The sequence below is a fragment of the Rhea americana genome, unplaced genomic scaffold (genome assembly GCF_003343005.1).
Source record: "Rhea americana isolate MKP2758 unplaced genomic scaffold, rheAme1 scaffold_404, whole genome shotgun sequence".
Taxonomy (NCBI): Eukaryota; Metazoa; Chordata; class Aves; order Rheiformes; family Rheidae; genus Rhea; species Rhea americana.
In genome coordinates this window covers 404,668-421,296 of record NW_028186540.1, presented here as the reverse complement: position 1 = coordinate 421,296, position 16,629 = coordinate 404,668, and the positions used below count along the sequence as shown (strand labels likewise).

At 36.1% G+C, this 16,629-nt stretch overlaps 3 protein-coding genes across 3 annotated transcripts in view; all 3 read left to right on the top strand.

Annotated features, from left to right (window-relative positions):
- The first annotated feature begins 1,664 nt into the window (after positions 1–1,664).
- Positions 1,665–6,319, top strand: LOC146590525 (arylacetamide deacetylase-like 4). The gene is made up of 4 exons (XM_085314463.1): positions 1,665–1,847; positions 3,634–3,850; positions 5,142–5,205; positions 5,545–6,319. The coding sequence occupies exons 1-4, from the start codon at positions 1,665–1,667 to the stop codon at positions 6,317–6,319; spliced, it is 1,239 nt and encodes a 412-aa protein (XP_085170589.1).
- A 4,189-nt stretch (positions 6,320–10,508) lies between these two features.
- LOC146590524 (arylacetamide deacetylase-like 4) lies at positions 10,509–15,127 on the top strand. The gene is made up of 4 exons (XM_085314462.1): positions 10,509–10,685; positions 12,637–12,853; positions 13,284–13,347; positions 14,118–15,127. The coding sequence occupies exons 1-4, from the start codon at positions 10,509–10,511 to the stop codon at positions 14,890–14,892; spliced, it is 1,233 nt and encodes a 410-aa protein (XP_085170588.1). The 3' UTR covers positions 14,893–15,127.
- LOC146590523 (arylacetamide deacetylase-like 4) overlaps positions 15,011–16,629 on the top strand; it is a 6,098-nt gene continuing 4,479 nt past the window's right edge. Inside the window, exon 1 of the mRNA XM_085314460.1 lies at positions 15,011–15,016. Within this exon, the coding sequence (XP_085170586.1) occupies positions 15,011–15,016 (6 nt within the window). The remainder of the gene's footprint in view (positions 15,017–16,629) is intronic.

The following is a 16,629-nucleotide window of genomic DNA, read 5'->3' as shown; positions in this document are numbered from 1 at the left end:
CATAGACATTCTGGAGCATGAGGCACCAAATATCATGAAACAGTTGTGAATATTAGCACCCTGGAAGGACTAAGTAGCTCCAAGGCCATCACGTATTTTTTTCTAAAATCAAGCAAATAAAACTGGGGTAACAAGACGGAGCAGGAACTGACATAGCATACAGTTAAAAAAAAAAGTAAATTTTAAACATTATTTAACCAGTCTTCCTTGAGCAACAGAAGGGCTGTAATGCATAACTGAATGATTCTACCTCTGTCTAGACTGGTGTGAGTGTACATCAGACTGTTGCAGGACACAATTGCTAGGGCTGAACATAAAACAAACAAACAAAAATCCTCAACCAAAACTGTCCTTAAAAAAAAAAAAGAGAATAAAAAAAGACAATCAAGGCCGCAGAGAAATACTTCCTCCTCTCTATCAGATCAATCAAAGTTTCAAAACAGAGATGGCATCTGTGAAGTGTTTGGGGCTTGACTAAAGGTGATTAATTATTGACTTACTGAATTCTGTCAAGAACAGGCTCCTGCCATGATGGTCTCAGCAACCACTTAMACAGCTACTGTAGACACGTGTCCTCTTTCTTCTCCTGTGCTTTCATAACGTTATCTCACATGACTTTATCCGCTAAGTGAAACTGATCAGTAGTAAAATTATTAGAAAATTTTCCTTCTTTCTAGCAAAATAAGAAAACGATACAGAACAGAACAGGACAATCCTCAAGGACAGGGTTATCTGTTGTTCCAAATGATAGCTGGAGATGGACCRGCAAAATAAATTAATCAGTCCCAATAAGGCCTTGCAAGCTTTGTCTGAGAACGCCAATTCAAAAAAAGCTACTGAATTATGTAAAAAGCTATTGAATTATAAAGATCATAAAACTTTTGCAGCTGTCCCCCCCAACCTTGAAATGGTTTTGTCTTCTGATCTTCTCAGGTAAGGCAATCATCAGCCCAATGAAGGCTGTGTAAGGTATTAACAGTGTAGTTARTATGATCATGACACTAAGGAAAAGAAGAAAAAAGTTGAATTACAGATTGTTATTTTCCTAAAATACAGTGGCAACTTCCAYTTAACAACAAATTAGATTTGGGTTGTTCAGTTTCTAATGCCTACCTTAGGCTAAAGGAAAAAGGTTGTCTTTTAATAATGGAATTAAGCTTTCACAATCTGAATTAAGCCATTCCAGACACAATTTTATTTAGTTCTATTGTTATTGGTTGTTTTTAAAAGTTTTGTTTATTGTCCCCACAGTAATAAGTGTTTTCAAGTAATTTAGTACTCTTTTCGATTATAGGTTCTTTTGAAAGTACACAATATTGCTTCTCTGAGGATTCGAGCATTAGAAATTGGCAAAAACACCTAACTGCCACATTAAAGGCCGATCTCAAATCTATATACATTGAATTTTACTTTTTGTAAATGATAAATGATTCCCTCTACTTTTTTAGTGTAAGGAGGTGTTGCCAATAGGATCATTAGCAAAAGAAATGAAGGGTGGAGAAAATTAGAGTATTGCAACATTAATCTTTTTATTTATGCTTATGAACCAAGTGTGTAATATGAACACCTCAGAAACACTGGAGAAACAACGCCTGAGAGAGCATAATTCTTTGGGGTTTTTTTGTTTTTGTTTTTAAAAATTTCGCCACTTTCACTGACGTGAAATGGCATTTATTTATACAACTTTAGTAATAATAGGAATAGTTTTATTTTCTCCTGTTGTATTACCAGTCCTGTTTTTGGGGGGGTTATTCTATGACTTCTTGAAATCAGAACTGCCACCTGGCATTGACCAGCCTCTAAAGCTTCGTTTTTTCCACTCACTGTTGATTTCCACCATGGTCGCGGTAAGTTAYCTTTCTTAAAATTGGGGATTTCACTTTTATTTGGTAGGATATTTGGGAGCTGAAAAACACTGGATTAAGAAAARAAGAAAAGAAGAAACAATGCACCCCCCTGCAGCCTGTAATCATTGTTATATGAACCAAATCATGTTAAAATAATTTATAAGACTAAGGATATGACTAATCTTAAAAGCTTATTTAGATTTTTTAGTGCAGCTGTCAGTCTGCAGCCCCTTTACAAAAATGTTTCACATGAAAAAAYGTAAAAAATATTATACTCTACCTATTGAGTTTGACAGACATATAAAAAGGATATTTATTCAGAGAAAAGCCTCCATAATTCCTGTTTACATTTGCTTTGTGCTATAYTTATTATCCGTACTAGTACATATATATTCATTGATCTACATGCACAAGAAAAACAAAATGTAAGATAAAAATGGATAGGAATTCTTTGGGCTTTCTCCATGGGTAGCTTGTTCAGTAAGCATGATATAGGAATATTTGTCAACACCACCTTTTGGTGTCTCTCAATATTCAGAAATGCACGTGTGTCTGTGTGCGTTTACTCACACAATTGTGAGCCCAACATAATTCCAATATATCCATTCCCGTTAACTCCATTATATGGAGGCAAAATTTATAAGTCTTTCAAATGGAAATTTGAAATGAATCATTCTGGAAAATAACCAAAACGGGGTATTTTCCACAGTGTCAATTTATTTTTTCTACAGTTTTTCAGATCAAGATAATAACTGAGGCCTACTCCTTTTCACAACCAGTTTGGGGGTTAACATGTCATTTCTTGAAAGCAAATGTTACAGAAGTAAAAACTAYCACACTGGAATTTGTTCCTTCTACCTCCAAAGTCAAGTGACATTGTCAGTGTCATAGAAACTCCATACAGATTTTTAAAAGGGAAAATAAAATACTTAATGTAAAACAAGCTCACAGTGAGCAACTTAAACCATCTTCTAGATCTATGTATGTTAGTCCTAAAACACGACTTTCCTTGGGCCACTGAATCCTTCAAAGTGTGGACATTTTCCTTTAGAAATAGCACAGTATTTTGATATTGGACTTTTAAACACTTGTTTTTAAAGTTAAGATATTATGAGGCAGCTTGAATACAGCAAGTCTTTCTTCCCCAACAGACCTCAAAAAAATCTTCCTAAGTCAAATGAATTTTCTCTGTACTTTTCAATGCAAWATATATAATACCTTTAATACAGGAGATACTAACAATTCTGTTCTAGAATGTTGCCCTGTTTTCTTCATATCTGTAAAAATACAGAAGCAACTAGTGTGATATCATTGCTGTTTGTGTTCCTGACCATGTTCCATGCAAGGGCCTATAACTCCCCAAATTTTTGCAGAGCCTACTCTTAAACGTCAGCATTTTAATCTCTCTTTCTTCACCCTTACAGTCATAGCTATCTATTTATTTCTAAATAAAAGATTATTTTTCTATTTCCCCCCATATTTTCAGCTAAAATACATTCGTGATTATATTTTATATACACCAAAAGGAAAGTTCAAAATAAAATAAAATAAAATAAAAAATAACGAGCCAGAGGGCAGCTGCCTATCTAGAATGGGACTGTAGGTTAAATAATCTTCAGTAACTCTCAGATCAAAACAGTTTAATTATTTCTCAATAGTCACCATAGTACTGACCTGCTATCTCTCAAAATACAACCCAGTAAAACAAAAAAAAAAAATTTTTTTAATAATCATAGAATTGGAACCTTTTATAGTAATCATTTGCTGACTTCCTTCTTTTCAACAGGGAAAGATTTTGGAGAAGCTAGGAATCTGCAGTGACTTGAGCTTATTGCGTTTTGTGTTAGATGGAATACCACCATGGAGAGATTCAAAACTCCTTATCAAAGATCTCAAAGTAGATGAAGTACCACTGAGGATTTATCAGCCGAAATGGCCACCCACTGGCAAAAGAAAAGGAATATTGTATTTCCATGGAGGCGCTGGCACGTTTGGGAGTATCAGTAAGAAACCAGGAAGCTTTATCATTCTAACAATCAAACTCAAACCTTTGAATTTTTATCTTCAGACATAAGTCAGACAATTTCTCATCTGTCCTTCCTAATGACAGTAGCCACTGCAATATCAATAGTAACTGCAAAGCATTTTACAGGGTTAATAGCGTGGTGCACAGTTCTCCTTGGTGCCCGATAACAAGGTAGCAGCTAACATAACGACACGTTTTAAAAAAGGATTTGGGGAAACTACAGACTAGTAAGCCTGAAAGCAGGCAAAGCAGGCAAATTAGCAGAAGTTACAATAAAGAACAGAATTAGTGAAGGTGTAGGTAAATACAATTTACTGCTCAAAATCCGTACAACATATATGAAGGGAAGTTATGCTTCCCAAATTAAATTAAGTTTTTTAAAGAAGCCAAGAAATACGAATAAAAGAGACCGAGTTGATAAAGCCTACACTGATTTCCAGAAGAGCCTCCTGAAAGGCTCATAATACAGGAGGGAAGGTCTTTCATTTGGATAAAAACTGATTAAGCGACTGGGACCAGCACTATTCAGTATATTCATTAACAGGAAAGAAGGTGAAGGCTGAGATGATAGTAAGTCCTTCAGGATAGTAAAGGGCTGACTGGAAAACTGCAAAAGGTCTTTATGATATCAAAGGATTAGACACTAAAGTGACAGGTGAAATGGAGTGTAAAGAAGTAAAACTGATGCACAGAACATCCTGACTTTTCAAATAAAACTATGGACTCTAAGGTGACTACMACTGCGCAGGAAGAAGATCTTGGGGTCATGGTAGAAAGCTTCATGAAATCTTTGACTCAGTGACGAGTTAATAGTCAAAAAAGTATATAGATTATTAGGAATTATTATTAGGAAAGGAGGACAGGACAAAACAGGAAACCTCTTTATGCCACTATATGCCCCTGGACCTCCCCTTTTTGTAAGCTTCTTTACGAAGTATCAGTATATGCTTGTGCTCAGCTTACGTTTTTCTGCAGACATCTTCTGCTGACATGGCAGAGATATCAACCTAGATAGGCTTCTGTTTTTTCCTAGTATTACCATTCTAATGTGCTCACATTACGCACTGAAATCAGCTATTGACCAATACATAGAAAATACGTTTACATGTAAAGACTGCATTGCACAGGAGAAGTAACTCATGATATCTCAGGCTGCAGTAGCTTCCATAGAGCATATGGTCAACTCTTAAGAATCTGAAGAATCTATATTTTCATTTCTAAGGCTATTTGCTTTTTAAAACATAATTTCTGATAAACTTTGTCTTCAGGAACTTTTGAAAGAGTATGCCGCTATATTGCCAGAGAATGCAACTCAGTGGTTGTGTCTGTTGGGTACGTAAGTACTACTTTTATGTAGAAATACATGTAGCATTAGAGTTCACAGTTGAAACATTTCTGAAATATGTGCTGAATTTAGATTATGCTCCCTATTTCTGGCTTTAGTTCTTCATTTAATTTAGAAGTGTGCTCATATGCAAAGTATTCTAAAATACCTGTGTACTATTAGTTTGTCCTTCCAATCTACATCAAGTTATAAAACAGACTAATTAAAATATACATTTTAAGATTTAGGAAAACAGTATGTAACTACCATACCAATTAAACATGAATAATGTGAGTTACATTTTTACAGTTACTCTGAAAATAAGCACAATGTCTTTGACATTTCAGTTATCGTTTGGCTCCTGAGCATCCATATCCAGGGCAATATTTTGATTGTCTCACCGCTACCTTGTACTTTATGAGGAATTTAAAAGAGTATCATGTGGATCCTGCCCTCATCATCATCGCTGGTGACAGCTGTGGAGCTAATTTTGCTACAGTTATTTGCCAAATACTACTGAATAAAAGAGATCTTCCAGAAGTACGTGCTCAGATCTTAATTTATCCAGGACTCCAGGGGATAGATTTTCGCCTGCCTTCATATCAGCAGAATGCTTCAGTCCCTATATTGTTTCGGAAGTTAGTTATCTACTTTTGTTTTCGTTATCTTAATAGAAAACCATCRTATCTGGATGATATCCTACAGAATTGCCATGTCCCTGAGAGTATGAAACTGAAGTATAAAAAATGGGTAACCGCAGACAATATTCCCAGAGAATTTAAGATCAGAGGCYACAAACCACAGAAGCCTACTTCATATAAACCTGAAGCTCATGAAGCAATCAAAGAAGTGTTGGCAATACCATTTTCCCCACTTCTAGTTGAAGACTCCATTATTTGCCAGCTCCCTGAATCTTTTATTGTGACCTGTGAGTTTGATGTGCTTAGGGATGATGGACTGTTATACAAGAAGCGATTAGAGGACAATGGTGTCCARGTAACCTGGTATCACTCTGAGAATGGTTTCCATGGAATTTTAAGCTTCTTTGGCTATGGGATTTTTTCATTTTTATCTGGGAAAAAAATTATGGATAATATTGTGAATTATATAAACAGTTTATAAAAATATACATAAAAAGAATGACACAACTCTTACACAATCCTTGGCAGATTTACACTTGGCAAAGAAAGTAAGCACTTCTGATTTAGGTTTTGGATCYTGACTGCATGAGGAAGTGCATTTTATACTTTCTGATCTCTCTTTCTGCAATGACTCTCAAAAAACCACTAACATTATTTAAAGCATCACCATCCTAAAAAACTTATTTTAAGAATACATCAGTAACATCTAGAAGCAAAYGGAAAACCCCTGTGCACRTGTTCTTTCACCTCTAGCTGTTCTGATAGCCTTTGCATCACCAGCACGCATTCAAGGCAAGCAGCAAGAATATCCCTTCCTGAAGCTTCCTCCACCGCACAGAAATGCTAAAGACAATAATGGGGGACTACGCTGGTCCTTGTAAGATTATATGAGATGTTTAGGGTACCAGAAGGAGAGGACAACATTTGAGGTTCTGTAATGTCTTATTTTCCAGGGTTAGCTTCCACAAAGACTACGCTTTCCTGAAATACAGGTCTCTGCCTCAAGAGAAGTTCTGAAGTGGAACTATGATGGTTTTGACTTTATTTAGAATCCAATAAATTTTTTTTTTTTTTTGAACTTGTTTCTTAAACAGGAATCTCTAAGCTTCAGTGAGTGTTCACATGTTAGAGGAGTGCAGAGGTAAAAAGTCTTTTCTTTTTCTGTACCTTTTCTGTTTCTTTCAAGATTATCTTATGCTCTTACCTACGATGCTACCCTTTATCTTGTRCTATGTTTATTAAAAATACTCTGAAGATCTCAGATATGGGAAAGCAGACAAGCACAACATTATGTTATTGTATTAAGAAACTGTAATGCACTGGCAATTTTGYAACTTTCAAAATAATAATAATCATAATCCCAACACTGCAAAAATTTGTTATAAGATCAAGTAAARTTTGCTAAACACATACTCACTGCTAAATATCAATGAACGCCCCTTGGCAGAAGCAGCAATGCAACACTGGCAGAGAGAAACCAATCTTACTAACTCTACTTAGTCAATCTGTGCCCAGTATTTTATAAAAGAATTTAGACTATCCAGGATTACTGTGTATGGGTGCATTATTGTGAAAAAAAAAGTAATACAAACTGAGGTCCAAGAACAGTGGTGGGCTACAATTCAGACTTTTTTGCCTTTTTTGTTTTTAATAAGACAAATTAGTTTTTTCCACTTCAGAATATTTTATGAAGAGTATCTGCTCTACTAAAAACACTCAGCTTCTCAACCAAAAAGAATTTTAAAAGCCATTTTTGTTAAAAAATTCAAGTTTTCTGCCTAAAATGACATACTATTTTTCCCATTGCTTAAACTAAAAACAAGAAATATCAGTTTGTAACATATTTAGCTAATAAAGTTAGATGTTTACCTCTTTCATTTCCCTGAGAAGTTGCAATTTCAAGAATGTTGTGACATGAAWATTATTTGTTTGAAGAAATTCAACCCAGATTCAGTTTTCTCATGCATAATTTAAACTACAGCAGCTCTACATTAGCACAATTCTATTCTACAACAAATACAAAATAAAGCAGCTTAATTTGAAACTCCTTAATGACTGACTATCCTAGGTCACTTTATGCTGTATCTGTTGATTATTATCAACATTATTGGAAAGCACTAAGAGTTACTAAAGCTTACCTGATGTGAAGTAACCTGATAATGAAACCAGCCTCCTTTGTTGCTTTTCCAACATGTTCTGCTTGCTTTTCCAGTCCATTCAGTTAAAAGTCTGATCACTGATCTTTCCAGAACTCTACAATTCATATTTTCAATTCATATTTTGTCAATTCCAGAACTCTACAATTCATATTTTCAATTCATATTTTGTCAACTTTTATTAACTATTAATTCAAATAATTGCATTTATTATGTGTTTTGACAACCAGCTCCTTGCTCAAGGAAAAGATTAATTGGAGTGACAAAAATAGAGAAACTAAGTCAAAAATAAGAAACTAAAATTTCCACCCTCTCCTAAGGGAAAAATAAAACATTACTAACAATGAAAATATGCATTTCTTCAGCTAAGCTTTTAAGCACAAAAATATCCATCAGGAGCTGTAAAAGCTGTAAAATGTTCTTGTATTAGCAATGACAAAGGAAAATGGAAAGAAGACACTGAAAAAAGTAGAGAGAAGAAGAGAAAGAACAAGAGACCAAACTCATAAGATGGACTGTGACAATTCCACGAAGGTTAGAGAAGTTTAAAGAGAACTGTAATTATGTGTTAAGTAATGGAGGATGGGGTTAATTGCAATGCAGTCTTTTCAGCTGATGTCAGTGGGAAGCATTCTGCATACTGCAGCCTGGCAAGCTAAAAGAACCAATACAGGAATACAGGGGTAGAGGAAAGATGGAAGTTATTCACTGTTAGACAGAAAAAGATTTGTATGCTTTTTTGAAATACTAACAGAATATTGAARTTAGCATGAAGTTGAAAGATATAAACCTCATTTTATCTTCCATTCTCTGACTTATTTTCTGAAGAGAAAGAGCTAGTTTCTCTTCTAGCCTGTATAGACTGAAGTATCTCTGAATTCAACAAAGCTATACTGATTTATGGCAAAAATCTGACCCATCTAACAGTCTGGTGACATTCCACATTTAACATTCTCCCACCCTTAGATGATGAAGCAATTTGTTCCTTCTTTACTGTTTGATTTGCTATGATTGCCTCATGGAAGACAGTAATCTTCTGCTAGTTAAAGGCAAACACAGACAGTTACTCCCAAGAACACATTCTACTTATCACTGAAACACACACAGGTACTCTACGGATCTGAACATCAGAACTTCTGAAATTTGGTCTAGACCAAACTTCTGCAGTATTCACAACACAGACACTTTCCCTAGTAAAAGGCTTAGCAAATGCACGAGAAATTACCACCAGTTTCCAAAAGTACGTGCATAACAGCTGCAGTCATTTGTAATGGAAAAGTTAAGATCTTTCCCCTCTGAGCCACAGAGATAACGCCCACAACTTTGGGGTTATCTTTCTGGACAAATGATGTACGTAATTTTGTTCGGTGTGACAGCAGAACAGATACCCAATTAGAGCAGGAAGGACGGAACTGTGAAATTCCTATATTCCTGTATTCTCTTCTGAATATTCCTGGGGAATTCTACTATAAAGGTAAAATACTTTTTCCTCATAGAAACCGAAGAAATTGTTGTACTCAGACTTTCAGCGACTAGGAGAATCAAAAAAATATGTAGCAAAGAATCTATGTTTACTGTTTTAGCAGAGTGGCCTCCTACCAAAMAACCACTCTAGGCCTGCAATTTATTCATCTGTTAAATGTAAACTCTCACACATGCTGGGAAAAAACTCTTAGAAGAGAAGAAACCTGATGAGAATTTCTGAATTTCTCCTGTATTCTGTACTTCTTATTCCATAGCTTTTTTCAGTTGAAACCAAAACTGACTCTTAGTTTTGGATTATTTAAAATGCACCCAGTTGATTTTAAAGTATTAGGGAATTATTCTCTATGTCTATGATAAATGTGCAACTTACCTACTTAAAACATAAAAATCAGAAATTTTAATAGTAATGTCTTTGAAATTGGACATTAATGTCTGAATTCTAACATGCATTGATTACATTTCTTCATTTATTTGCCATTGGTAATTAAAACAGTTTTAAGAGAACCCACAAAAATAAAAAAAAGAGATTCTAAAGTAATGACATATTTTTGTAAGTGCATCTTTCAAAAAAAAAAAAAAAAAAGGTGACATTCTATTTAGTCCTTTGGAGTGATATTTATCGTATACAGGCTCCTGTCTCTGCGTAACCATAGAAGAGTGTTTTATAATGTCACAAACTCAAGGCACACAAAGGCCTGTGTCATTTTTCCACCTCTAATTAATATTAAATGCAGTCTACTAATAACTTTTTTCTCTTAGTTGAGGACTAGTTTCTTGCAAAAATTTTGAAATGTTACTGGCAAGATCTTGCAGCAAAGTTCAAAACTTTGAACAATTTATCTTTTGTRAAATAAAGGAGCAAAAGATACATACTACACTATTATTTGTAAAAAGGGAGGAGAAACTTTTTTGCTAGAGCAACCTTATGACGAACAAAGGCATTTAAGAATCAGGAAGTAACAAGTCAAAAGATATCGAGGAAAGTCAAATCAAAGACATTTCAGACCACTTTGTCCGCTGCTCAGCAAAATGGCACTTGCTTACATATTGTTGGTGTTATTCCCGGCAGTCTTCGTTGCTGCATTTATATTTTTGGTCATAGGGGTAATTAATTTTGAATTCTCCAACTCAGAAATTCCTCCTGGAGTGAATCAACCTGTAAAGCTCCGAATCATTCATATTATTTTAATAAGTACAGCTGTGGTGGTAAGTTAACCTGGCATGATTACTGGGGGAAGATAGGTGAACCTGTAAATTTTAAACCTAATGCAATGCTTGAATCTTGAATTTATTTTCAGAGAGGAAAGCAGGATATTGCTATTATGCTGCATGTTGTATTTAAGAAGCTTTGATTTGTTAAACAAACTCTTGCCATATTTTTACACTGCATTATTACAGTTGGATTCTGCCTAGCTCTCTTGTATCAGGTAGTATGTGAGCATTGCCTAACACAAGGGCTTGAAAGTTTGAACTAAGCTTCTAAAATGAATTGTGTTAACCTAGCAATAATTGGATTAATAATATACATACACACTGGATTGTTTTTGTTTCCATTATGAGTTCAGAATATATCAGAAGTCTTTGAGCCATGCTTTCAAGGTTTACTTTGGTTTGAGGGGTGGAGGTGAGAAGTTATGTATTTATTTTAAGGATAAAAAAGGAAATTCAAAATCTTAAAAATGTTTTAGGAAAGGGAGAATCTTTTTGTGATGACATGTGATAAAATTAGGTAACACTGCCCAAGAAGAGCTAAAGGATTTCATTTCCTTTGACCACGTTTGTACCTCCCGCTGCAGCCAAGCGGAATAGGAGGGGTGCTTGAGGGGAATAAAGAGTTYTGGGGAGTCCGCCTTCTTCAGGCAAACTGGCCTGTAAAAGAGCGGGCAGCTGATCAGCTCACAAGATGTCTAGCTCTTCCACTAATGGTTTCAACTCCTCCACTAGGGACAAACTGTTTAAAATGAAATATATATGTGTSTGTATATACATATACATATATATTTCTCAGTCAGGATTATTCTAGATTGTAATGGATCACACTAAAGAACTTTAGCATATATATTCTCATACTTTGGCTGCACGTACATTGTAATTAGAAAGTGATTACTTCACCTAAGCAGCTGGAAAATCCAGTTTGCCTTTTTATCACTGCCCATTAATTCAAAAAATCAGATTTGTATGCTGCAATATAGAAAACAAAGAATGAAATAAACAAATTAAAAGATAAAGTGGGAATATTGCCTGTAGCTGTTCCATTTCTGTTTGGAAACTAGAAAATACACTAGAATTCAGCCTCAAAATCAGAGAATATCTGTGGATAGTTGGAGAGACTGATCAGTAAAAGGCTTTTCATTGGTAAATATACTGAGTGATAATACTGTATTGACAATCCATACAAACATAGCAGTCTATTTATTGTGAGAAATATTCATAACAAAATACTGAGTATTAAGAGCTTGATCCAAATCTCTGTGAGGACAGTAGAACTCGTTCTGAATGAGTAAATCATGTATTTCAAAATAGGGTAAGCTTTTTCCGCAAAATTAAGTTGGAGCTGTAGCTCTCCTTTGTATTCATTCCACACACTGATGCCTAGCATGAACATCACCACGGCATACAGAAGGAAGAGAAGCTTAGGCCTATTAACTCAGGATCTTCCCATGAGTGCACTGCAAACATCAATTAAGGTTTCTGAGATGAATCAAAAGGCAAGTATCAAATATATGCTCATCTTAGTCAACTCTATTTTGAGCAAGTGTGCACACCATGAAAATCACCACCAGAACTCTTATCTTCCTCCACGCTTTCACATTTTCTCAGGGGACAGAATAATCAATGAAAACCAAACTCTTTCTCTATAATCAGTAAAGAGAAGGACCTGCTGATAAAGCAAAGGAATATACTTAACCAATCTTTGTTAATGCTGCTTTCTTCTGGCATTAAGGTCTTCAGCCAGCACTGTGGTTCCTAGGTTCCTGTGACTTCTCATGATGCTATTTATTCAGTGGTATTACATCTGTATGACTATGCAAATATTTTATGATTCTCCTAAATGACATAACTTAGACATCCTATATGTACTGCCCTTGCAGCTCTTTTACTTTGAAAAATACAGAATCTCCTGAGTGCATTTCCTATTCTTTTTGCATTTGAACAGGGACAGATTTTGGAAAACATTGGCATCTGCAGTCAGGTTAGCTTTGTTCGCTATATGCAAAGTAGGAAGACTCTAAGAGCAGACAAACACCTCTTCATCAAGGACCTGCGGTTTGAAAAGGTGCCTGTGAGGATTTATCAGCCTACGGCTCCATCTGCCAGCCAAAGGAGAGGAGTTATGTTCTTCCATGGAGGAGGATGGATATTTGGAAGTCTTGGTAAGATATTTAAGAGAAAAATATTATAATTTAGCAGAAGAAACATCTACTTCATAACTGGTGAAGTTGATAGTGGCTTGATCTCCAGCAGTAAGAAGTTTGACTATAATGATAGGTGCACTCTTCTAACTCATCTTTTAACTCATTAGGAAAAAAGCATTTGCTGTCCATTATCCAATTTCTCTTTAGGACAATGACAGTCAGATATCAGGAAAAATATACATTAAGCAAATAATGAAAAAGGAAGTAGAAGAGGTACTAAGATCTGCAGAGCAATGTCAGAAGGGGGTAGGAAAAAGGAGATAACATTCTTTTCTTACAATTCCTTTTCTTATGGAATGGGTATCATCAGTACTCGGNAAAAAAAAAAAAAAAAAAAAAAAAAAAAAAAAAAAAAAGGAAAAAAAACCAATGAAAATGTTTCTTCCAGAGACCCATGAAAAGCTATGCCGCTCTATTGCCAGAGAAAGTGAATCAGTGGTTGTATCTGTTGGGTGAGTCCTTCTTCATGCTGTTTTTTAGAGATTATTTCCTATATTGTGGATATCAACTTAAATTTCCTTGACCATAGCAAAAACTATTCTCAGTAAAGTGTTTCTGTGGGACTTGTCAAGCACGTGATTTGATAAATTCACTCTGCTCGTTTGGAGCCATTGAAGACTGACCTAGACACAGTTTTAACTATTGACTACACAGCGCATAATGCTTACATTTAAGTGGAAAATAAAGCTCATGCTTTCAATTCAAAACTCAAAATGGACACTAAACAGGTAGCAAGTCATATATTCTACTACTTAATCCTCATTCAAGTAAACTCTACAAGAGTACTACAAGAATGACAAACTAGTATCATTACCAACATACTGACACAGCTGTTTGCATGATGAGTATATAGTAGTACTATAACAAAGACATAAAAAGTAACTATTATCATTCATAACTGACATATAGAAAGCTAAGGCATGAACTGACTGAATGACTGTGCTTAAAAGCTGGCAGAGTTACAAACTCACTACTCCTGTCTCTTTCAAGCTCTAATCAATGTCCTGAATAGATGATGATTCCAACAAGTTAATCTTCACCACTGTTCCTAATAGACACAGTTGATTTATGATAATCTGAGGAGAAAGGGAGGATTCTGAGGTAATCAGTATATTGCTGGTTGCAGGAAGAACTGGGGCTAAACTTTCAGTATATACATCAATACATTTACAGTTAATAACATTTCTTGCTCTTGCTGTTGTTGTCTCTTTCTGTGTATTAGGTACCGTTTAGCTCCTGAGCACAAATATCCTGCTGCATATGAAGACTGTCTTAATGCTACCGTCCACTTTATGAAGAATATAGAGCACTATGGGGTGGATCCTGCCCGTATAATTGTCAGCGGGGACAGCGCTGGGGGCAATCTGGCAGCTGCCATCAGCCAGACCCTCGCAAGCAGACCAGACCTCCCAAAACTACGGGCTCAGATCTTGATCTACCCAGGCCTTCAGGCACTGGACTTCAATCTACCGTCCTATCAGCAAAATCGGGGAGTCCCTCTGCTCTTCCGAGAACACGTTGCTTTCTATGCTTTGCAGTACCTAAATGGGGATGCATCAAACCTAGAGCAGGTCTTGGAGGGTTCTCATATTCCTTCAGATATTATGTTAAATCATAGGAAATGGGTGAGTCCAGATTATATTCCTGAAAAATTTAAGGGCAGAGGCTACAAACCACATGTGTTACTTGAATGTGCAACCGAAGTTGATGAGGCAGTGAAAAGATTCTGTGAGCCCAATCTGTGTCCACTGTTAGCTGAAGATGCTGTTGTTCAGCAGCTGCCTGAGACTTTCATCTTGACGTGCGAGTACGACGTGCTGAGAGATGACGGTTTGCTGTACAAGAAGAGACTGGAGGACAAYGGTGTTCCAGTGACCTGGTACCACCTGGAGGATGGGTTCCATGGAATCATAAACTCATTTAATGGTGATTGGTTGTCATTTTCAGCTGGAAAAAGGGGTCTCGATAATATTGTGAATTTTCTAAAAAGCTTATAAAAACAATTTTCTTTCAGCCATAAGTATATAAGCATTGCCAATTTTCTGTGTTTTTGTTTCGTGCTCTTAAATTTCAGAGAAGAGGTTTAGATAGGCCAATTTATGTTAATGAGCAATCATGACAGTATGACCACTGAAAATGTTTAAATAATGCTGGGAAAGTTTCTTTTAGTGATGTCTCAAGTATTCTGTGCGCAGTCTGTTTCAATGACCTGTTTGCACCACGCACTTGCTACTCTCTCAATAAATATTAAAGAACATTACTTTAAATCAACATCTTGTCTGACTTACTATATTCAATTCTGAACTACAGTTTTATTCTTCTAAGAAAGCTAAGTGTGTTTAGATACTCAGGAGAAMGATACTCATATTACAACACTATAATGCAGTGCCTGTGCTAAATATTATGTGTAGCATCCATATCTAAGATTCCCACTCGCTAACTTGCATAAGATTACTATGGGCTATGTAACTGATATTTTAGACTTGAAAATTTTAAGTCAAAACTGCAGCTGTCCCTGATAAAGCTATTCTGTTACGAGCTTTGTGTAAATGACAACAGAGACCCTTTGAAATGCTATAAATGTGTTCCTGTGTTTATCAAACATAAGAACATGCTGAAGAACCTGTTCCTACATTTAAATATGCTAGCAATAAAACAAAGTCAATACATTTATTTTTGTAAAGCACGTATGATATTTAGCTTTTTCTCTTCTAAATGTCCATGTTTAATCTTTACATTTTTAATATTTTCCATGCGCTTTGCTTCAAGCCTCCTTCCTTCAAATCCGAATCTGATCTATTTCCTTACATTTAATTAAAGGCTGATTTACTTCTGTAGAGCTGTTGTGTATGGACTAATTCAGATTAACTAACTCATGTGGAATTATAGTTAGGATCTTTGTTTATGTCCATCTGATAAGCTCCAAAGTATACTGTGATTTTTATTTAGATCAGTTATGTACGTAGTGAGATGGATGAGTTAGAGAAAGCTACAGAAAAATAAGAGATCAAGACCTCAATGAGGAAATTCAATACACACTGCAAATACGGAAGAACCACATGTGCATAAAGAGTACCAGTACAGGGCCTGAGTTAACATGGGACAGCTGGCCGGAGACGAGCAACGGTTGCCATGATTTGGCTCTATTTGGCTCCTATCTTGTTCTGGGATGTCTCCACCATGCCCATTGAGCTTTAGGGCCACAGGTACTTGAGAGGGAACACTTTACACCAGGTTTTAGAAAGGCAGTAAGGATCAGTGAACTGCTCTTTTAATCTATGTAATATTAGAAAGTTTAGAGTTAGAAAACGAATGGAAACATTCTCATGTTGTTTCCGAGAATGGTTCCCCAATAATTGTTTCAGAACTTGTGCTGTTTTTCCTATTTTTGCATTTTCCTTAAAGGACCATGTAGYATATCCTTTGACTTTGCTTCATTGCACTCTGCCGAAGAAAGGAAGGGAAAGAACAGTGAACGCAAAGATCTTAACACTGAGGAAACCGGCAATTAAAACAAGCAAAAAGGCAAAACCCCAGAAACGCTGTGTCCTCGCTAGGTTCCCCTGGGGTGCACTGGGGTGATGTTTTTAACAGCAGTTGAGGCTGCGAGGCAATGACAGGGCTGTCGGGTGCGCCTGTGCTGAGGACCGCTCGCCCGCGGAGAGAATCCACGCGTGCAACACCGAGCGGCCCGCGTAAGAGGCAGCGGCCGGGCTGCCCGCCCCGCCCGCTCC